This window comes from Micromys minutus (assembly GCF_963924665.1).
Source record: "Micromys minutus genome assembly, chromosome: 13".
Classification (NCBI taxonomy): domain Eukaryota; kingdom Metazoa; phylum Chordata; class Mammalia; order Rodentia; family Muridae; genus Micromys; species Micromys minutus.
Genome location: NC_137982.1, coordinates 7339041 through 7356305, shown reverse-complemented (window position 1 = coordinate 7356305; position 17265 = coordinate 7339041). Strand labels below are relative to the sequence as shown.

The following is a 17265-nucleotide window of genomic DNA, read 5'->3' as shown; positions in this document are numbered from 1 at the left end:
TACCAATGTGCCGTGTGCCATTTGATACCCGCCATCCAGTCTACACCAGTGTAACGGGCATATGGGGAAACTGAGGCACGGAAGACAGGACTAACTCAGAATGGTCCTGCCAGGCTGGAACAGTACAGTCTGAGCAGTTGCACAATCCTAGCTCTGTTCCTTCTCCACACTGTGGCACTACGTGCCAGCTGACCCTTGGTTTCCCCTTGTTGCTGTCAGAATGAGAGATGAGCTGGTACCCACTCCCATCCGCCCCCAGCCATAGCTATGAACTGTGTTTGTATTTTTCAACCATTTTCCCACACTCTACCCGAGAGTCCACACCCAGTTTGGAGATGGGGAAACTGAGGCGTGTAAAAATGTCTCTTCTCTCTTCCAGATGAAAGGGTTGAAGGCTGTAGTCCTGGATCTATGTGTCTGAGGGTCCAGGCAGCTTCTAGAAGGCCCAGCCTAGGAGCCTTCTAGGGCCCAGGACTGCTCTTCTGGGCCATTAGAGAAGGAGAGTAGGACCCCTGATATTGTCCCAATTTCTAAGACACAGTCAAAGATGAGTCCAGGCTTTGGGACGTAGCACAGACCAGCTGCCTGGCAGTGCTTGGGAGGGGCCTGGGAGCATGGAAATGTCCTCGACACAGCCACTATGCCACACCCTCAGGCTGCATTGTTCTCAGCACCTGACTATACGGATCCCTTCTAAAGATTACAGCTTGGGCATGATTGCAGCCCTGCTATGCGAGGTTCAGAAAGATCACACAGCAAGATGGTACCGATGCTGAACGAGATTCAACCCAGCAATGTCATTTTCAGCTCTGCTTCTCTTTTCTATCTCCACGCTCCTCTCACTTGCTGGGGCAGGGGAGGGGAATCTTTTCTCCGCCCCCCCCCCATGCCAGGCCTCAGTCTATCTGTCTGCAAAATGGGAAGCTGGCTTGGATAGGGCTGTGGAACATCTGCGGAGAGTTGGAGATGCTCAATCTCGGGGGCAGATGATGTGTCTAGCCGCCCAGCTGGGGTGCGAAAGCAAATGAACACTTCCAGCTGCTCCCAATTACCCACAGACTCTGAGCACGGGATTTCAAGTCATTATCAACGATGTGGAACGTTCATTGTCTCTCCATCCTTCCTTCTTGGGCCCTGTGAGAGTAGCACGTGGGCTAGGCCATGCTTAGTCCTGTCTTATGGTCTTGCCAGGGCTCTGGTGTGTGGCTGGCTTGGGACAATTTCTTTTGAATGGGACCACTCTAGGGATCCCTAAGTGTGGTGGGGACCAGGATCACAGTGAGTGGACATTTAGACCGTGGCCACAGAGGGATGGAGGGTTACAGTGGTGGCTGAAAGATCAGGAGCTTCTCCTAGGGTCAGTGGGCCTGTTACAGAGGCGTGACTCCCTTGGAAACACTGCCCCATATCGATCCCTAGTCTTGGTCCCCACTGAGACCTGTTCTTGGTGGGCCTCTTTTGACAGCCCCCCCCCAGTCCATGAGTCAGGGAGAGGACTGACCGGTCCGACACTGTAGAGCCTGAGAGAGTAGAGAGGGAAAGGTAAGGCATGGAGACCAGGGATGGAGTAAGAGAATCATCTGCGAGCCCTACCTTGAACTCCGAGGACGTAGCGGCGAGATGTGGCCCCTGCAGGGTTGCTGGCTGTACACTCATAAAGGCCATTGTCACCTACCTGGGTCTGCGCCAGGCGTAGGGAGCCTGATGGGAGGAGCTCATACCTATGGGGAGGAGGGACACCAGTGAGATCTCATTACATCCTGATCAGAGAAAGGCTTGAAGACCCACCTCCAAGGATCTAGCAGCTGTCTCCTCCAGGTAGCCTTCCCAGACTGAAGTCACATCTACCTTCTGGCCTCAACTCCAGCCCCTATTCTGCCTCCAAAAGCCAAAGCCAGATTCTCTCTGTGTAGCACACGTAGAGAGATGGTGGGGTCCCAATCCACATTTCCAGCCTCCTTAGCTGTGTGACCTAGAGCATAAACTGGGTTTCCATTTCATCATCTATAAAAGGGCTGCATCCCTGGGGCTCTGGCACCCCCACCTCCACGCATCACTGATTGGTGGTAAGGTCCCTTGTCCTCAGCACATCTGTTTTTCAGAAGGCTAGACTCTCTCTGCTTTCAGAGAAAAATCCACCAGCCCCAAGTACTCGGTGTCTGAGTTCTTGGGCTTTCCTGACCAGAACCAAGCCTCTTGGAGTGTCACTGTCCAGAGGCATCTCAGGGACCCATGAGAAGAAGCTTTGCAGACCCTCCTCCAGAGCTGGCCCACCTTACCAGTCCCCTGACCCTCCCCACAAGGCTACAGGACACTAGCCAGACTCCAGCAGCTGGGATGGACCCCAAGGAGCCCTGCAGACATGATGTCAACTCCATCTGTGCCGGCTCCAAGGAACAGAGGCTGCAGCTTGTGGCCCTGACTAGCCTAGGAACAAGTGCTCAGATCAGGGGCTGAGGACCCCAGGATCAATTGTCAACCTAGAGATCTTCAGATGGCCTCAGATCTTCAGCTAGGCTTCAGCCTGGTGCCCCACCCCCTCCCTGCTGAGACCAAGCATCCACCTTTGCAAAATTGCATCATGGGGTCCCTGGCAGGACACTTGGGAGCCAACCCTGAAGTCCCCACCTCTCACCATGCAGCTGCCAGGGTGCATGGTTTCCAACCACACCCAGACTGTTATTACTGGTTTTGCCTCTATCCACTCATCTGTAAGTGAGGTGATAACCTCTCTACAGAACATTCTATCTGATCCGAGTATCTGGCAGGCATTGTACACAGCTTTGGGTGGCAGGCAAGCCAACTGCACGTACTCTACAAACTGAACTACAGCTCCGTGGCACCTGTCTTTCCTATAACCAATCACCGTCACTTTTTACAGAAGTTGGGAAGGAATGGGTGGGCGCTCACTGTGTCTCAAAGGCAAGAAATGAAGAACCATGGTTCAGACGAGCAGGGGCCGAGAGGATGTTTGCTCTGGGTGCCAAGGTGGCCATAGTAAGCTCCAAGGACGGCCTGGAGGAATCTATGCGGAGCATCCCCTCCTCCCCCACCACTCTTATCCCAGGTCCTGTCCAACCAACCCTCAGAGCTCAGGCTCACTTGACGCCTGCAGGTCCGAGTGCATCTGCTGAGATGCACTTTTTCTTCATCCTTTAGGCAGGTACCACTTCCTCCAAGAGGGCTACCTTCATGCATCTGTGGTCTCTCATGACTACCCAGCTGGTGACACTGGAAGCCTCTATCTTCCAGAGGTTCCCATGGGATACTCTTCATCACCAGATCCTACACAGAACTGTCTTTATGGCTACCCAGCATGAGCTCTCAACAAGGCTCAGAGACAAAGTAAAGCCACTGTCCTGAGCCCAGGGCTGGCTAGATATGCTTGGGACGTGCTGGACAGGGGGTTCCAGGCAGCTTCCACCTGCTCCCCCCAGCCCCAGAGCCCCTCCCTGTAAACTTCCAAGAGGCTCAGTAGGGAAGTGCTGGCCAGGGTTGGGAGGAGATATACAGAACGCCAGACTCTTCAAACCACGAGCTGGGGATGGGGGCTCCATCACTAGGAGGGCTTCTCCAAGGCTCTGCAGCCAGATGACTCTTCACAGCACCCAAGGGAGCACTTGGATTCAAGGGGAGTTTCCTGTTTATGATGTGCATTGGCTGGAGCCTTGCAGTCCAGGGCCAGACATACACAGATGTCAGAAGGCTGGGATTGAAGACCTGCAGGGAACCCACTGACCTTGGCAATTCCTCCTAGGCAGAGAGTGGCCAACAAACCTGATATGCCCAGATAGTCCAAAGTACACCTGGTGGGAAGTACTTGGTGGGAAGTACACCTGGTGGGAGGTACAGCTGACGGGAAGTACACCTAGTGGGAAGTACACCTGATGGAAAGTATACCTGGTGGGAAGTACACCTGGCATGAAGTACAGCTGGCGGGAAGTACACCTGGTGGGAAGTACACCTGATGGAAATTATACTTGGTGGGTAGTACACCTGATGGAAAGTATACCTGGTGGGAAGTACACCTGGCATGAAGTACAGCTGGCAGGAAGTACAGCTGGCAGGAAGTACACCTGGTGGAAAAATCCACAGCCCACACCTGCCTGCTCGCCCCATGAACCTCTGTCCAGCCAGCTCCCAAAGCCATTAGGGTATTTATCACAGATTCAGTCCCTGATGTTATCTGTGAGGAATCAGGTATGCCCAGGTTTCTACCTTATCGCTGTCCTTAGCACATAGTAGACGCACACAAATATTTGGTAGCAAATTACAGCTGTCCCCTGTCCATGTACACACACTTTCCCTACCTTCACTTACACAGTCTCCTCTCCCACAGTCTCAGTACAGCTGTGCAGGTCTCTGGACCTCCTCAAGGCAGGACTGACCCAGCCCTTCTCTGAAGCTTCCCCGGACACTCCCATGCCGGCTAACGTTCTAGAGCCTAGGCTCGCTCGTTTGTGATTTATTCATTCATTGAGAGTGCCTCCAGGTTCTTAATGACTGGGGTGTCTCTGTTCCTCTTCTTGGGCTGCTTAGAATCTTGGAACCTGTCTGCCCTGGTCCCTCCCATAGCTACCTGAGTCATCTTACTGCCTCTGGCTATAAAAGGTCATTTTGCAATGCTTTCAATCCTATCAAAGGAGTGCCCAGTAGGGCTGTTGGTTGGAGAAGCTGCCTTGTCCACTGACCCACTTGTCAGCATATGCCTACCATGTGCTGTGTATACAGCAGTGTCTGCTGGGCCAGGGTTCAGTGGAGTGACCCAGTTCCTCACCAGGAAGTCACAGATGGAAGAGCAGAGCTGGGGAAGCTGAGGAGAGGGGATGATAGCCTTGGAGGGGGAAGGGGGGCGCACCATGGCTACTAGGTAATGAAAATGTGGGCTGTTCCCGGTGACAACAGGGATGGTACCCACGTCAGCAATGGCTGCCAGCTCTTGTGTGCCTCCTGTATATGTTTACACAGTTGAATACGGGCTGGGGTGCCTTCTCTTTTGACACTCCGCAGCCACGCCTCAGGACAGAGCCCGCATGGGTTTCATCACCATGTTCAGCAAAGCAGAGGTCAGAGAGGCAAGCTCTGTTGTCGATGATGTTCAGCTGACCAGAAACAATGGCACCTGGCCCTTAGACTGTGCCACTGTGAGTCCCCATCACTCTGGTGACCAAAAGTTTGGGGTCTAATGTTTGGTTTACAAAGGGAGCCACTGGTCATGGTAGATTGGGAGCCAAACCGGCCATTAGCACTAAGCTCTGAGGCTCCACCAAGGGAGAGGACTCCCCACACAGCCCCTTAGGTAGTCTGTCCTCACTGGGTCTCATCAGTCAGTCCATAGGAGATGGGTGGGTTGGCTGGCTGTCCTTCAGGGTGCAGGGAGTGGGCAAAGAATGAAGAAAGACTGTGACAACTGGAAGCCTGGAGCAGCCATGTCCCCTCACTACCACTCCCCTTTTGGAATTGGGGATCTGGCCCTGTGTGGGTCCCTGGCTTGACGCCTTGGGAGAAGGAGCAAAAGCCAGAAGCACTTCCAGCTGCCCCAACTCCACAGCAGAATCCCTAAACAAACATTAAACATTGTTGCCTAGCAACACGCCCTGGCCCAGCATCCCAGCTGAGGAGAGAGATGCTCTCTGGCCACCATCACAAGCTGGACCCTTTCACATCTCAGATGGAAAGACTGAGGCCTGAGGAAGAGATGGATCTTGTTTGAATTGGATGACACTGGGCAGGGTCTCCCCAGGCCCTTCAGTGTCTAGCTTGATCTGGCACAGAGCCGGCATGAGCTGTCCCTAATCCATGCAGCTTGCTTTAGTTTTACATTGGTGACTAGGAGGCATCTGCAAAAACAACAGTTCCAGGACAGTGAGATCAGATAGCCAAAGACCACATCTTAGTCTTGTCCTTAGCTGGTTTCCCTGGGGCATGATCCCCAGAGGAGGTGACCCAGGAGGCAGAGAGGATCATGTGAGCAGAGTCACCCAGCAGCACCATTTCTAACAGTGAAACTATTGGAGAAGTGTATGCTCCAAACAGAACAGATCTTAGTAACGCCAGTGCAGCCCGAATGCAGACCTTCCCTCTGAGATAGCATATAGTCACCCTGGCAGGAACAGGGCAGAAGGACCAGGCATTTGGCTATCCAATAAAGAATGCAGTATCCAGGGCAGAAGCCAGACTCACCAAATTCATTTAGAATATGTATGTATGAAGCCACTGGAAAGAAAGGGGACTCAGGTGGATGTCAGGGTCTCTTGGCTTCTCCAGTCCTGAGCTCACTTTCTCCAGTATTCTCTGACTTGGGAGGTATTAGAGACAGCCCCGGTTCAGAATATTCTTTTCCGGGAAAAGAAAGTGGCCTCCTAGCCTGCATTGTGTGTTTGTATGTGCTTGTATCTCATCTCTATGTGTGCATCTGAGTGTGCTGTCCCTGTGTGTTCAGCCAAGGGAGGAGGGAAATCTCGTTCTAGTTCACCCTCCCCCAGCCCCTGGTTCTCTCTCTTCCTCTGTGGCCCCGGCATGATGACATTTTCTGCACCCTGCTCCAGGGTGGCCTGCTGGCTGGGCCCACCACTCATGGCCAAACTGGGATAGAAGAGGCTGTAACGGCCCAGCACATCTGACTCCAACTCCAACTGGCTGCTTTTGCAGGGATACTAAGGCAAGGCAAAGCCATTCTAGGAGCCAGAACTTTGGGTCAGGTTTTGCTCAGGGAAGGAAGAACATGAGATCAGAAGGCAGGGAAAGGACCATGCTGAGACCAATCTAAATCTTGAAGCAACCAGATACCTTCAGCTCATAAAAGGAAGTGAGCTTTCGGTTTCTAGAATGGGTCTGAAAACTGAACCTTGGGGCTCTTCCAAGAAGGAAGAGAAGTAGGTGAGGGGGTGGGGGGAGGGGGATAGAACAGCACAGACAGTAGGTCCATGCCTGTCTCACCTTCAGTTGCTGGGTGGCTCTTGAAACTTATCAATCTCTATGTTGTGGCTGAGTGTGGGGTGGGGACAGGAGAACTATGCTGTGTCCGTAAATAGATACATGCTCAGCTTCAGGCTCCGGAAAAGCCTAGAGAACCTCAAACGCGTATGTCTTGTTTGTGTAAAATACAATTAAAAGAACAGAGGCACTAAGCAACCATCCAGGGCTGAAAATGCCTGTATGTCATTAGCTGGCTGAGCAAGTAACAAAAATGTTCTAGAATGGACTGTGGTGAGCACTGCACAACTGTAAATGTACTAAAACCAAAACCCACTGGACTGGGCAAATGAAAGAAGGGAGCTGTCCTGAATTAGAGGGGGACTTCCAAAAGCTACTTATGGGACAATTCCAAAGACAACAGACAGGCTAAGATGAGCATTGTGGTGTGTGTGTGTGTGTCTGTGTGTGTGTGTGTCTGTGTGTGTGTGTGTGTGTCTGTGTGTGCAGTACCCAGAGAAGCCAGAAGAGAACATTGATCTCCTGGAGCTGCAGTTACAGAAGCTTGTGACCCATCTAACCTAGATGCTAGGAGCTGAACTTGGGTCCTCTGCAAGCACAGTATGTGTGCTAAACTGCTGTGCCATCTCACCAGCCCCAGGATCACAACTGTTTAAAAGCCACTGGTACTGCCTCCGTGTGCCTGTGAGCGGCCACAGCAGAGAAGCGGGGTAAAACAAATGGCTGTCTTACCATCTATGACATCTAAGCATTGAACAAGCAGCGCATCAGGAGAGGTGGATGCGCAGTGTCCACTTGACAGATGTCAAAGACGGCTGAGAGCAGCGGAGGGCCACCTGTGCTCCCCAGTCAGAACAGAGGCTGGAGCATCTAGAGTGTCCCCCAGGCCTTAGTCCTCCTCCAAATCCCCATCCTGGGCACTGACTGCCTCAGAGAGAAACTCCCAGAATCCCTCAAGTCCAGAGAGAAGCAATGGAACGCTTCCAGAAGGATGGCAGTAAAAGCGGAGGAAGAGAACACATTCTATGACCGCTGTTGCTTGGGAGGCCCTGGGAAATTTACGGCTCCCTGTTGATCTATTAGGCTGAGGGGTGAACAACTGGAATTCACTTCCCCTTTCAGTAACAAGCCATAAACAAACACGCCATAGCCGCCGCCCCGGTAGGGAGCAAGCATTAGCCATGGGGAGGGGGCTGTAGACTCTCCCTACCCCACCCCCACACCTGTACCCCACCATCTCTTCCCATGGCGCATTCAAGGACACAGTGGAGCCCACCCAGAACCAGTGCTCTGAGTTCCATATGAATTCAGTGACACAGGGCTGCGAGGTTTGGAAGGATTCGGGAAGCAGATGTTCTGAGGGACACGTGGGGGTGGTGGGGTGACAGCCAACTGCTGGAGACCTTCTTGGTCTGAGCTGTCTCAAGACTTTGCCAGGACTGATGTCACACAGCCCATGCTTCAGTGCCTCTCCCCCACTCCAGGTCAAGGACTCTGGGAAATTAGAGACTCACTGGCTGGAAGTAGCCACCGGCAGCCCCTCCTGAGGCAGAATTCTGTGCTACTAACAGTCCTTGCAGGGTCCCCAGTGAAAAGAAGCAGGCAAGCCACCAGACACCTGCTCTACATAGCAGCTGTAGAGGTCACTTGTGTTTTGGTCAAGATGTATGACCCACCCTAGCTCTGGTCTTTCTTACTCCAGTGACCCTGAGAGTCTCATCCTAGCCCATGAACCCTCAGCATCTTGGTATCACTTAGAAAGCAAGTCATTAGACAAACTAGAAGCAAGATGCCTACAGGACCTGGGACACAGAGGCTCATGTCTGCAGTTCAGGATGTGGAAAAGTGTAATGTGTTCTGTGTCATGAGTCACATTTGTAGAAGTCCTTGAGACTTCCATGAGTCTTAAGGTCACATGCACCTGCTTAGGTCACAACCACCTTGACACCAGTCTCCCTCCAACCCAAGCTTGGACACTTACTAGCCCCACACACTGGGACTGGTACCTGTTGGTGACAGGCAGCAGAGGGTGGGCATCCTTGGTCCAGGTGACCAGTGGAGTCGGGGAGCCTTGGGCCTCACAGTCTAGCATCGCCTCTTCACCAGCCTTGACTGTCACTCTCAGAGGGGCATCCTCAGCCAGGGAGTCATTCATCTTGATCCTGGGCTTGGCTGTTGGGAGAAGTAACACATCGGGAGCAAAAGCAAGAGGCTAGCAGATGGCTCCCTTGGATAGCAGAGAGTGAGGTCACCTTTACCTTTGGGGAGATTCAGAGAGCCTCCAAGGATCATTAGGATTGAAAGCATGGCCCGCCCCCTTGACTGTCCATCACTCTGATATGCTATCTCCCATTGGTCAGCCTTGGAGCCACAGACTGCAGCATGAACTCTTTCCCCAGAAGGGGATTTAGGATGATTTATACACATCATTTCTCTGTTCGGCAGAGGACTCCTCATGGAAGAGGTTACCTCGGTACTGACTCCCACACCCATAGCTTGCTCAGCATGCACTTGCTAACAAAATTTGGTCAGAAACAAGTCACATAGTAGGGGCATCCAAACACCACCATGGCTTCCTATGTATGTCACATCGCTACTTCTGACCATAAAGTCCCCTCATCATTATTCTTTGTGAGTTTAAGTCCCATGGAGCTTAGCGTGGACTTAAACTCTATGATAGTCAAAGATGACCTTGAGCTCCTGATTCTTTTGTCTCTAGCTCCTGAAGACGAGATTAGAGGTGTGTACACCCATTTTCTTTTTTTAAACAGGATCTCACTGTGTAGCCCAGGCTATCCCGGAACTCCCTGTGTAGACTAGGCTGGCTTCAGATGCACAGCCATCACCTGCCTCTGCCTTCTAAGCACTGAAATAAATGATGCATCCTCTCACACCTGGCAGATTTTTTTTTAAATATGGTGCTGGGATGGAACCCAGGACCCCCTGCATGTTAGGCAAGCATTTTGTATCACAAACTCCCATTGTTTTGTAACATAAGCATAGAACGGGAAACAGCCAGCACTGGCTCTCGGTTCCAGACTCACTCCCTGAGGGCCCAGCCCTGAGAGAATGGCTGTGAATGATTCCTACTCTTGTAGCATTTTGAGTTTGCAGGGAACACCAGGTCCTAGCTGACCACTACACAATTGACGACTTAATTTCAGCAATGACGGTGCTCTGAGGGGATGTCCCATCCAGAGTTTACAACAAGGTGGATTGATCCAGCTCAGGGTCTGGCACAGAAGTCAGTTGGTCCCAGAGGAAGAAGCATATTGAGGAAGGCTCATGTGTGAAGGTCTCAAGGCAGGTTAGAACATTAAAGAAACCAGAAGGCCAGAGGTTGGGACGGGTAGGGGAGAGGGGTAGAGGTGGGGGTGGGGGTGTGGAGCAGAGGAAGTTGAGGAGAGAGGCAGAGGTGGGTCCTGTGTCTGCTCAGGACGTGGTACTGAGAGCCAGCTTGACACAGAGGCTGAGTGAGCCCCTGTGGTTCCCCCTCCCATCAGGACCCATTACACTCACTGTTAACAGACAGCCACATCTCCTGGCTGGAGAAGCCCACACTGTTGGTAGCTGTGCACACATAGGCACCTGCATCCTGCGGGGTTGGCTGGACAATGACCAGGGTACCATTTCTGTTCACACTGTAGTGACTGCTGGTAGTCAGGGTGTTGGTTTCCTAGGACAGAACCATGGTGACAACATCAGAGCTCTGTCCCAGGATGCACCAAGTTGACCTCTCTGGCTCCCCAACTCCCAAAGGTTACAGGTTCTGCCTACCTTGGTCCAGGTGATGGTAGGGGTAGGGACCCCTGAAGCCGTGCAGGGGAGGGAGGCTGGCACTCCTTCCTTGGTGACATGGTGGGTGGCAGTCGGATGGATTCTAGGTGGCACTTTTTATAAATAGACCAATTTAAAAATTTTTATAAACCAGTGTCCTTAATGGCCAAGGCCCAGAAGCAACCCAAATGCCCCCCAGCAATGATTGGCTAAGTAAACGGGATGTGTGTCCATAACAGAATAGTACTCAGGCGTCAACAGGAAGAAAACCGACTCTAACTCTGACATTAAAAAAAAAAAAAAAAAAAAAAAGCCAAACCCAGACATTAAAACCATCAGTGGTTTCTGGGTGTCAGGGGTTGGGGGTGCAGAGCACAGAGGGTTTTTAAGACAGGGGAAAACATCAGGTCGCGATCACCATGTTGTGAACATGTGACAGATAGGCACACAGCGGGGACTTGGCTGGTGATGCCACCCTAAGTAGTGACTGTCACTGTCGATACCGAGGGAGGCCGAAGGTGAGGGAAAGGAATTCGCCAGATATTTTTGCCTATCTGCTTATGTTTTTCAAGAAACTCGCTAAGCAAAGCAAAACCTATAGTCTATCCAGGCTTGGTAGTCTGGGTACCCTAGCGACCTTGGAGAGGCGGAGCCAAGAGGACACCAAGTTCCTGGTCTGCCTGGGCCATGTTTTGAGATAGTGAGAATCTGTCTCAAAATGAAATTAAAAATTAAGGGGTGGGAAGAATTAAGCACATGGCTATTAGGTTTCACCTCCATCACTAGGAAGAAAGGAAGGAGGAGGGTAGGGAAGGAAGAGAGAGAAGAAGAAGAAAAATGAGAGAGAAAGACAGAGACAGAGAGATGGGAGTGAGGACTGGGGAGATGCTCAGTCAATAGAGTGTTTGCTGAGAAGGCATGAAGGGCCGAGCTCAGTTCCCAGCACCCACATACAAGGTAGCTTCTGTGATGTGCATGGACAAAGCTCTCTGAACATGTAAGGTGGGGAGAGACGGAGGAAGATGCTCAGCGTTAACCTCTGACGTCTAAGTGCACACACACTATGAAAGGAGAATGCTCTAAGCTGGGCATGCTGGTGCACACCATTAATTCCAGCACTCAGGAAGCAGAAGCACAGATCTCTGTGAGTTCAAAGACAACCTGGTCTACATAGAGCTATAGGCTAACCAGGGCTACATAGTAGACCCTGTCACAAAGAGAGAAGGTGGGGACTGAGACAGATAGAGACAGAAAGAGACAAACAAAGAGACAAAGGGGGAGAGACAGAAAGAGACAGACAGGGAGACACAGAGACAGAAAGACAAAGGGACAGAGACAAAACATTTTAGAAGTGGATACTGTCTGGAAATGTGTTTTACACCATTGGATTCAATACTAGAAAATATTGGAAATGACCAACGTTTTGTTGGTCTGATAATTTAAGAGAAATCCAACAGGAGAAGGAAATTGGCTCAGTGTCTGTGGCCACATGGCTGGTGGTTATTGACTCCATCCCAGACGCAGGCTGCCTGTGCTGGGGACAGCTGCACAGTCTCTCTGCTCAGGACTTCGTGTAAACCACATAATCGCTCAGCCCCTGGATTCCGGGATGTGCCAGAAAGCTAAACTGACTCTGATTCCCCGCTCATGGCTTTGGGGACAGTCTGATGAGAAACAGCAGAAAACAACGTTCACAGGACAGCGTGAACTTAGAAAACAGGTGCCAAAAGCATGCTGGGAACCTTCTGGATTTATGACAAGGTCCAAAGGGAAGCCAGAAGCCAAGAGCCCTGGAGGTTCAGAGAGTATGTCCAGAGAGCAAAATGTCTTTCTTGTGCTCCCAGAGGATGAATGGCATGTGTGGAACGTTCCTGATGGAGCCAGGAGATCAGGCTAGACCACACCAATGTCACAGATTTGACCTCTAGGTACTGTGTGTGTGTGTGTGTGTGAGAGAGAGAGAGAGAGAGAGAGAGAGAGAGAGAGAGAGAGAGAGAGAGAGAGGTTGCAGTAAATATTAAAAAATAATAATGGTTTATCTCTTTACCAGATCTGAGGTCTCACTTCTCAGGCCCAACCCTGATAAGGAGCCTTGTGAACCTCTGGTGCCCAGTCTGAGCCACCACAACACAACTCGTCTGCGCAACTCCCTTCCCTTGGCGGTTTACTACCACCTGTTCTCCACCTCTGTCCTGGGGTGTTTCTGTACCCCCCAAATCCCACAAACACAACTCTACAGCCCGATAGCTTTTTATACAGGTTTATATATTTGACTCTCAATCCACAAACCCTCTACACAACAAGATTGCATCAAATAGACAAAGATACAAACTGCCCTTCAATATGAGATACTAGACCTGTAAAATCCTTAATGTTCATAGCTTTTTAACACCAAACAATCCCACCTGGGTCCAGCTGGTCCTTGGGAAGCTCCATGTTGCCACAACCTTCCCCCTCCATCCTCTGACCTCTCAGCCCTCTCTACCTCCCTCGCCCTGCCCAGTCACTGGCTTTCCTTTATTTTACTAATTAAGATGGGAAGGTTCAGTTGAAGTCACGTGACTAGGCAGCCCTTCTTGGGGAACTGGAATTAACATAAAATACGAATAGCTTCAGGACTATCTACAGAGAGAGAGAGAGAGAGAGAGAGAGAGAGAGAGAGAGAGAGAGAGAGAGAGAGAGAGAGAGAGTTGGGAGAAGAGGTGGGGAAGGGAGGGAGGGAGAAAGAGGAGAGAGACATACAGAGACAGACAGAGAGACACACAGATAGAGTCACAAACATGTGAAATCTAGCTAAGGCTTGGCTCTGTTCAAGCCTCAGCAGAGTTTGGTCTGTACAATCTCTGATTGTCCAGGAGGATGCTGCATCTTTCGGCCCCAGCCCCTCTGATGTATTCAGCTTTTCTCTCGCCTGAGGAGGCCTGCTTCCTCCTACTCACCCCTCCGGAGTTTCACACAAGAATCACCATGGAAAGAGAATAGCCCAGGCAATTGATAAATACACCCCGATTTAGCTCCTCACCTAGTTAAAAAGGATGTTTGGGTGAGTTGAAGACCTGACACCCCGAGTAAGAGGACAGCTGAGTTAAACAAGCTCATAGCCCTCAAATTTGACAGTACTGGACTCAAAACACAGAGGACATGGACATACACAGGTACACACACAAGCATACACATGAGCACACGGGTGCACACACACTCTACACACAAAAATATAGATTTTCAGGGAAATGATAGCTAGGGAGACAGATTTAAAGAGAATTTGTACACAATGTATATAAAGAACATACGTACGAAGAGACAGGCGTGGTTGTGCTCAGGAGGCAGGGGCAGGTAGATCTCTTTGGGTCTGAGGCCTGTTTGGTCTGTATAGTGAGTTCTATGCTAGCCATCTAGACTGGGCTAGACTCACACTCAAACAAACAAAAACAATAATATCAAACCATATAAAGAATATTTAGGTATTATTCATAATGAATACATATTCTCTAATAGCATATTCATAATTGGCTGGCCTAAATACACATGCAGTCAATCCTGTATTCCTACACAGGTTCAACCAACCACAGATAAAAAACGTTTAGAGGGCTGGAGAGATGGCTCAGTGGATAAGAACACCAACTGCTCTTCCAGAGGTCCTGAGTTCAAATCCCAGCAACCACATGGTGACTCACAACCATCTGTAATGGGATCTGATGCCTCTTCTGGTATGTCTGAAGACAACTACAATGTACTTACAATAAATAAATAAATCTTTTTAAAAATGTTTAGAAAAATACTTCAAGTAAAAAGCATATTTCTCCTTTGTAAATAAATATACTAATCACTTGCAGTGTCTTCATTCTACTAGAGCCTATAGGGGGATGTGACCAGGCCCTGTGCAAATCCTACCTAGAGTTTCCTGTCGCCCAGGCTAGCCTCTAACTCACTAGTGTGACTTTGGGCTCCTGGCTCTCCTGCATCCGTCTTCCAGGTGCTGGGATAACAAGTGTGCTCCACCACATCTTGTTTTTGTGAAAGGAATGGAACTCAAGGCCAGGACATGCCAGACAAGCACTCTACCAACTGAGCCACATGCCAAGTTCAGATACTTGAACATGTATGAATTTTTATAAACCAAGGGTGTTTGGAAACCAATTCATCATGGCTACTGAGGGACAGCTGGAGACGGCACACATCTAAGGTATAGAAAACACACTAGCATTTTATCTCCTGACAGTATAGGAATATGTCAGCTCTAACTTCCCTGTAGCAAAGACATATTGTCTCAGGCGCTTTCCCTCAACCCATCACCACCATCTTGGGATCTAAGACTCACCCTGGACCACTAGCTCCACATCTCGGTGCTGAGAGCCTGCCACATTGGTGGCCACACAACTGTATCTCCCAGCATCTTCTTGCAGGGCCCGGTCAAGGTGGAGGCTGCCGTCAGCACGGACAGCATGCCGGTTGCCTGGAGGGAGCTGGTGGGGGCAGAGAGGCAGGAATTAGATGAAGGGGTCAGTGCTTAGGTGGATAGAAGCCATCCCTAGGAGCTTCTCTGTTCTTCAGGCATCCGGGGATGCTGGACCGAGAGGCCAGGAACCAGAATTAGTAAAAGAGACAGGTGTGATGCAAATTCGGCTTTCCAGCCCTCATCCCTCCTATGAGACTCATCATCTCCTGAGATCAGCAGGGTAAAGGGGGCCATCCCTACATATCCTGGTCCCACCTCTCCCTCAGCCAGGTGGGCAAACAGGTAAATGGGCCAGGGCCACCTGCCTAACCCAAAAGTTGTCCTGTGAGAGTTAACAAGAAGAATATGGAGTTGGGACAGAGTTCTCAGGCTATGGGGCAGTGGCAGCCCTCCTGTGCCACCGAGGCCCAGGAAGGGGGTATGGCTTCTCTGGGGATCCACTATAGAAGAGGAGAGGGAGAGTTCTGGGGTGTCAGGCCATCTTGATAAGATATTTAGCTGCTAGAGCAGGGGGTCCATGCAGTGTTTCTCACTCAGAATGCAGAAGCCCACCTCCTCCCATACACCCGGCAGACTCCCCAGGAGGTCTGCCACATCCAACTGCGCAGGCTGCAGAGAAAGTAGTGGGGCTAAAGGTTGCTTAGGTAGAGCCCATACACCGTAAGACACACTCCGTGTGCCTGCTCAGGCTCTATTTTAGGCTACAGATTTCTGTCTCTGTTACCCAATTTGATTCAAACATGGACTAATTGTGAGGGGGTGTGTTTCAACAAAACTTTATCTAGAATGAAACAAAACTTTATTTAGAATGGGCTCAAGCCTATGAAGTTTTGGAGTATGGACCACAGGGTTCAAGTCCAGCCTGGCCACCTGCTAGCTATTGGAGTTTGAGCATGTGGTTTAACTTCTCTAAGCCTCAGTTTCCCAATCTGTAGAATGGGGGGAATGGCTAGATATGCGGGATGCAGAAGCTGAGAACCAGGAGCAGCTTTTGTGCCACTTGCTTTTCCATTAGCTCAGCACGAGAAAGAGAAGGATAAACAAGGGCGACTGGAAAAGCATTCCAGCCGCAGGGGCAGCGGGGGCTAGTGCACAGATTCGATTTTCTGGCCTGATGGGAAACCGCAATAGGAAATAGGATGGGAGATGAGGACGCAGGATGGGAGACATGCTTGAGCCTGCAGCTGGTGGCAGGTGGCCCTGGTGGCTGAGTCAGGCTAGGAGCAGAGCATGGGGAACAGAAAGCACTGCTGTCTTCCTGAGTCATGCCACGGGTGCTTCAGATAAATCATGAGCTGAGGGAATTCTTTACGGTCTCAAAGACACAGAGGATTCAAAAGTAATGGGCGCAGGAAGACAGAAAAGGTACGGAGGCAGGGTGATGGTGTAGACCGCCCTGTGCCATGGACCGAAGAAATGGCCCCCGCATATAATGCTACAAGCCAAACCACACAGGGCACAGGCTCTTCTTGGAAACATCACAACAGGTGGCTTGGCCAACCTGCACCCTTTCTCCTCAGACCCACCCCTGGATCTGATCTCCTCAGACCCTCCAACTGGGCAGTAAGCAGGGTAGAACCACAGATGCCAGCAACTCAGGAGACAGGTGATTCTGGGATGAACCAGGCAAGAGAGGGAGGAGGAGGGGAACATTCCAAAGTGGGTAGCTGTGAGGCCAGGGCCGAGGTGTGGCTGTGAGAGTCCCCTCATTGTCCTCTGCCTGTAGCTGCTAGGGAAGCCTAGAACTCACAGGTCTACCAGCCTTGAGCCAGCGTCTCTCAGGGAGGGGCCTCCCTGCCAGGATGACACAGGTCAGGGACACAGGCTGTCCCTCCAGGACACGTATGACAGAAGCACTGCTGGCGATCTGTGGGGGTGCTGTGGGAAAACAAGAACTGTCAGTCACACAGGTCTGAGGGACACGGACCCACCCCATGGGCTTCCCCAAGAAGCCTGCGATTGCATCAAAACTAGAGAGCCTAGGGAGTTGGGTGTTCCGTAGGACACCGCCCAAGAAGCAGGGATACAGACGTGCAGATGCTTTGGTTCAATGTGGTAGGTACAAGGAGAACCCTGGGGCCCCCACAGCCTGGCTG

General features: G+C 51.0%; 1 protein-coding gene across 1 annotated transcript in view; it reads right to left on the bottom strand.

Annotated features, from left to right (window-relative positions):
• Positions 1 to 17265, bottom strand: part of HMCN2 (hemicentin 2) — a gene marked incomplete at its 5' end in the record, with an annotated part of 140350 nt that overhangs the window by 77408 nt on the left and 45677 nt on the right. Inside the window, 6 exons of the mRNA XM_080927721.1 lie at positions 1594 to 1721; positions 8943 to 9108; positions 10456 to 10612; positions 10714 to 10826; positions 15032 to 15176; positions 16920 to 17047. Coding sequence (XP_080783847.1) covers positions 1594 to 1721; positions 8943 to 9108; positions 10456 to 10612; positions 10714 to 10826; positions 15032 to 15176; positions 16920 to 17047 — 837 coding nt within the window. The remainder of the gene's footprint in view (positions 1 to 1593; positions 1722 to 8942; positions 9109 to 10455; positions 10613 to 10713; positions 10827 to 15031; positions 15177 to 16919; positions 17048 to 17265) is intronic.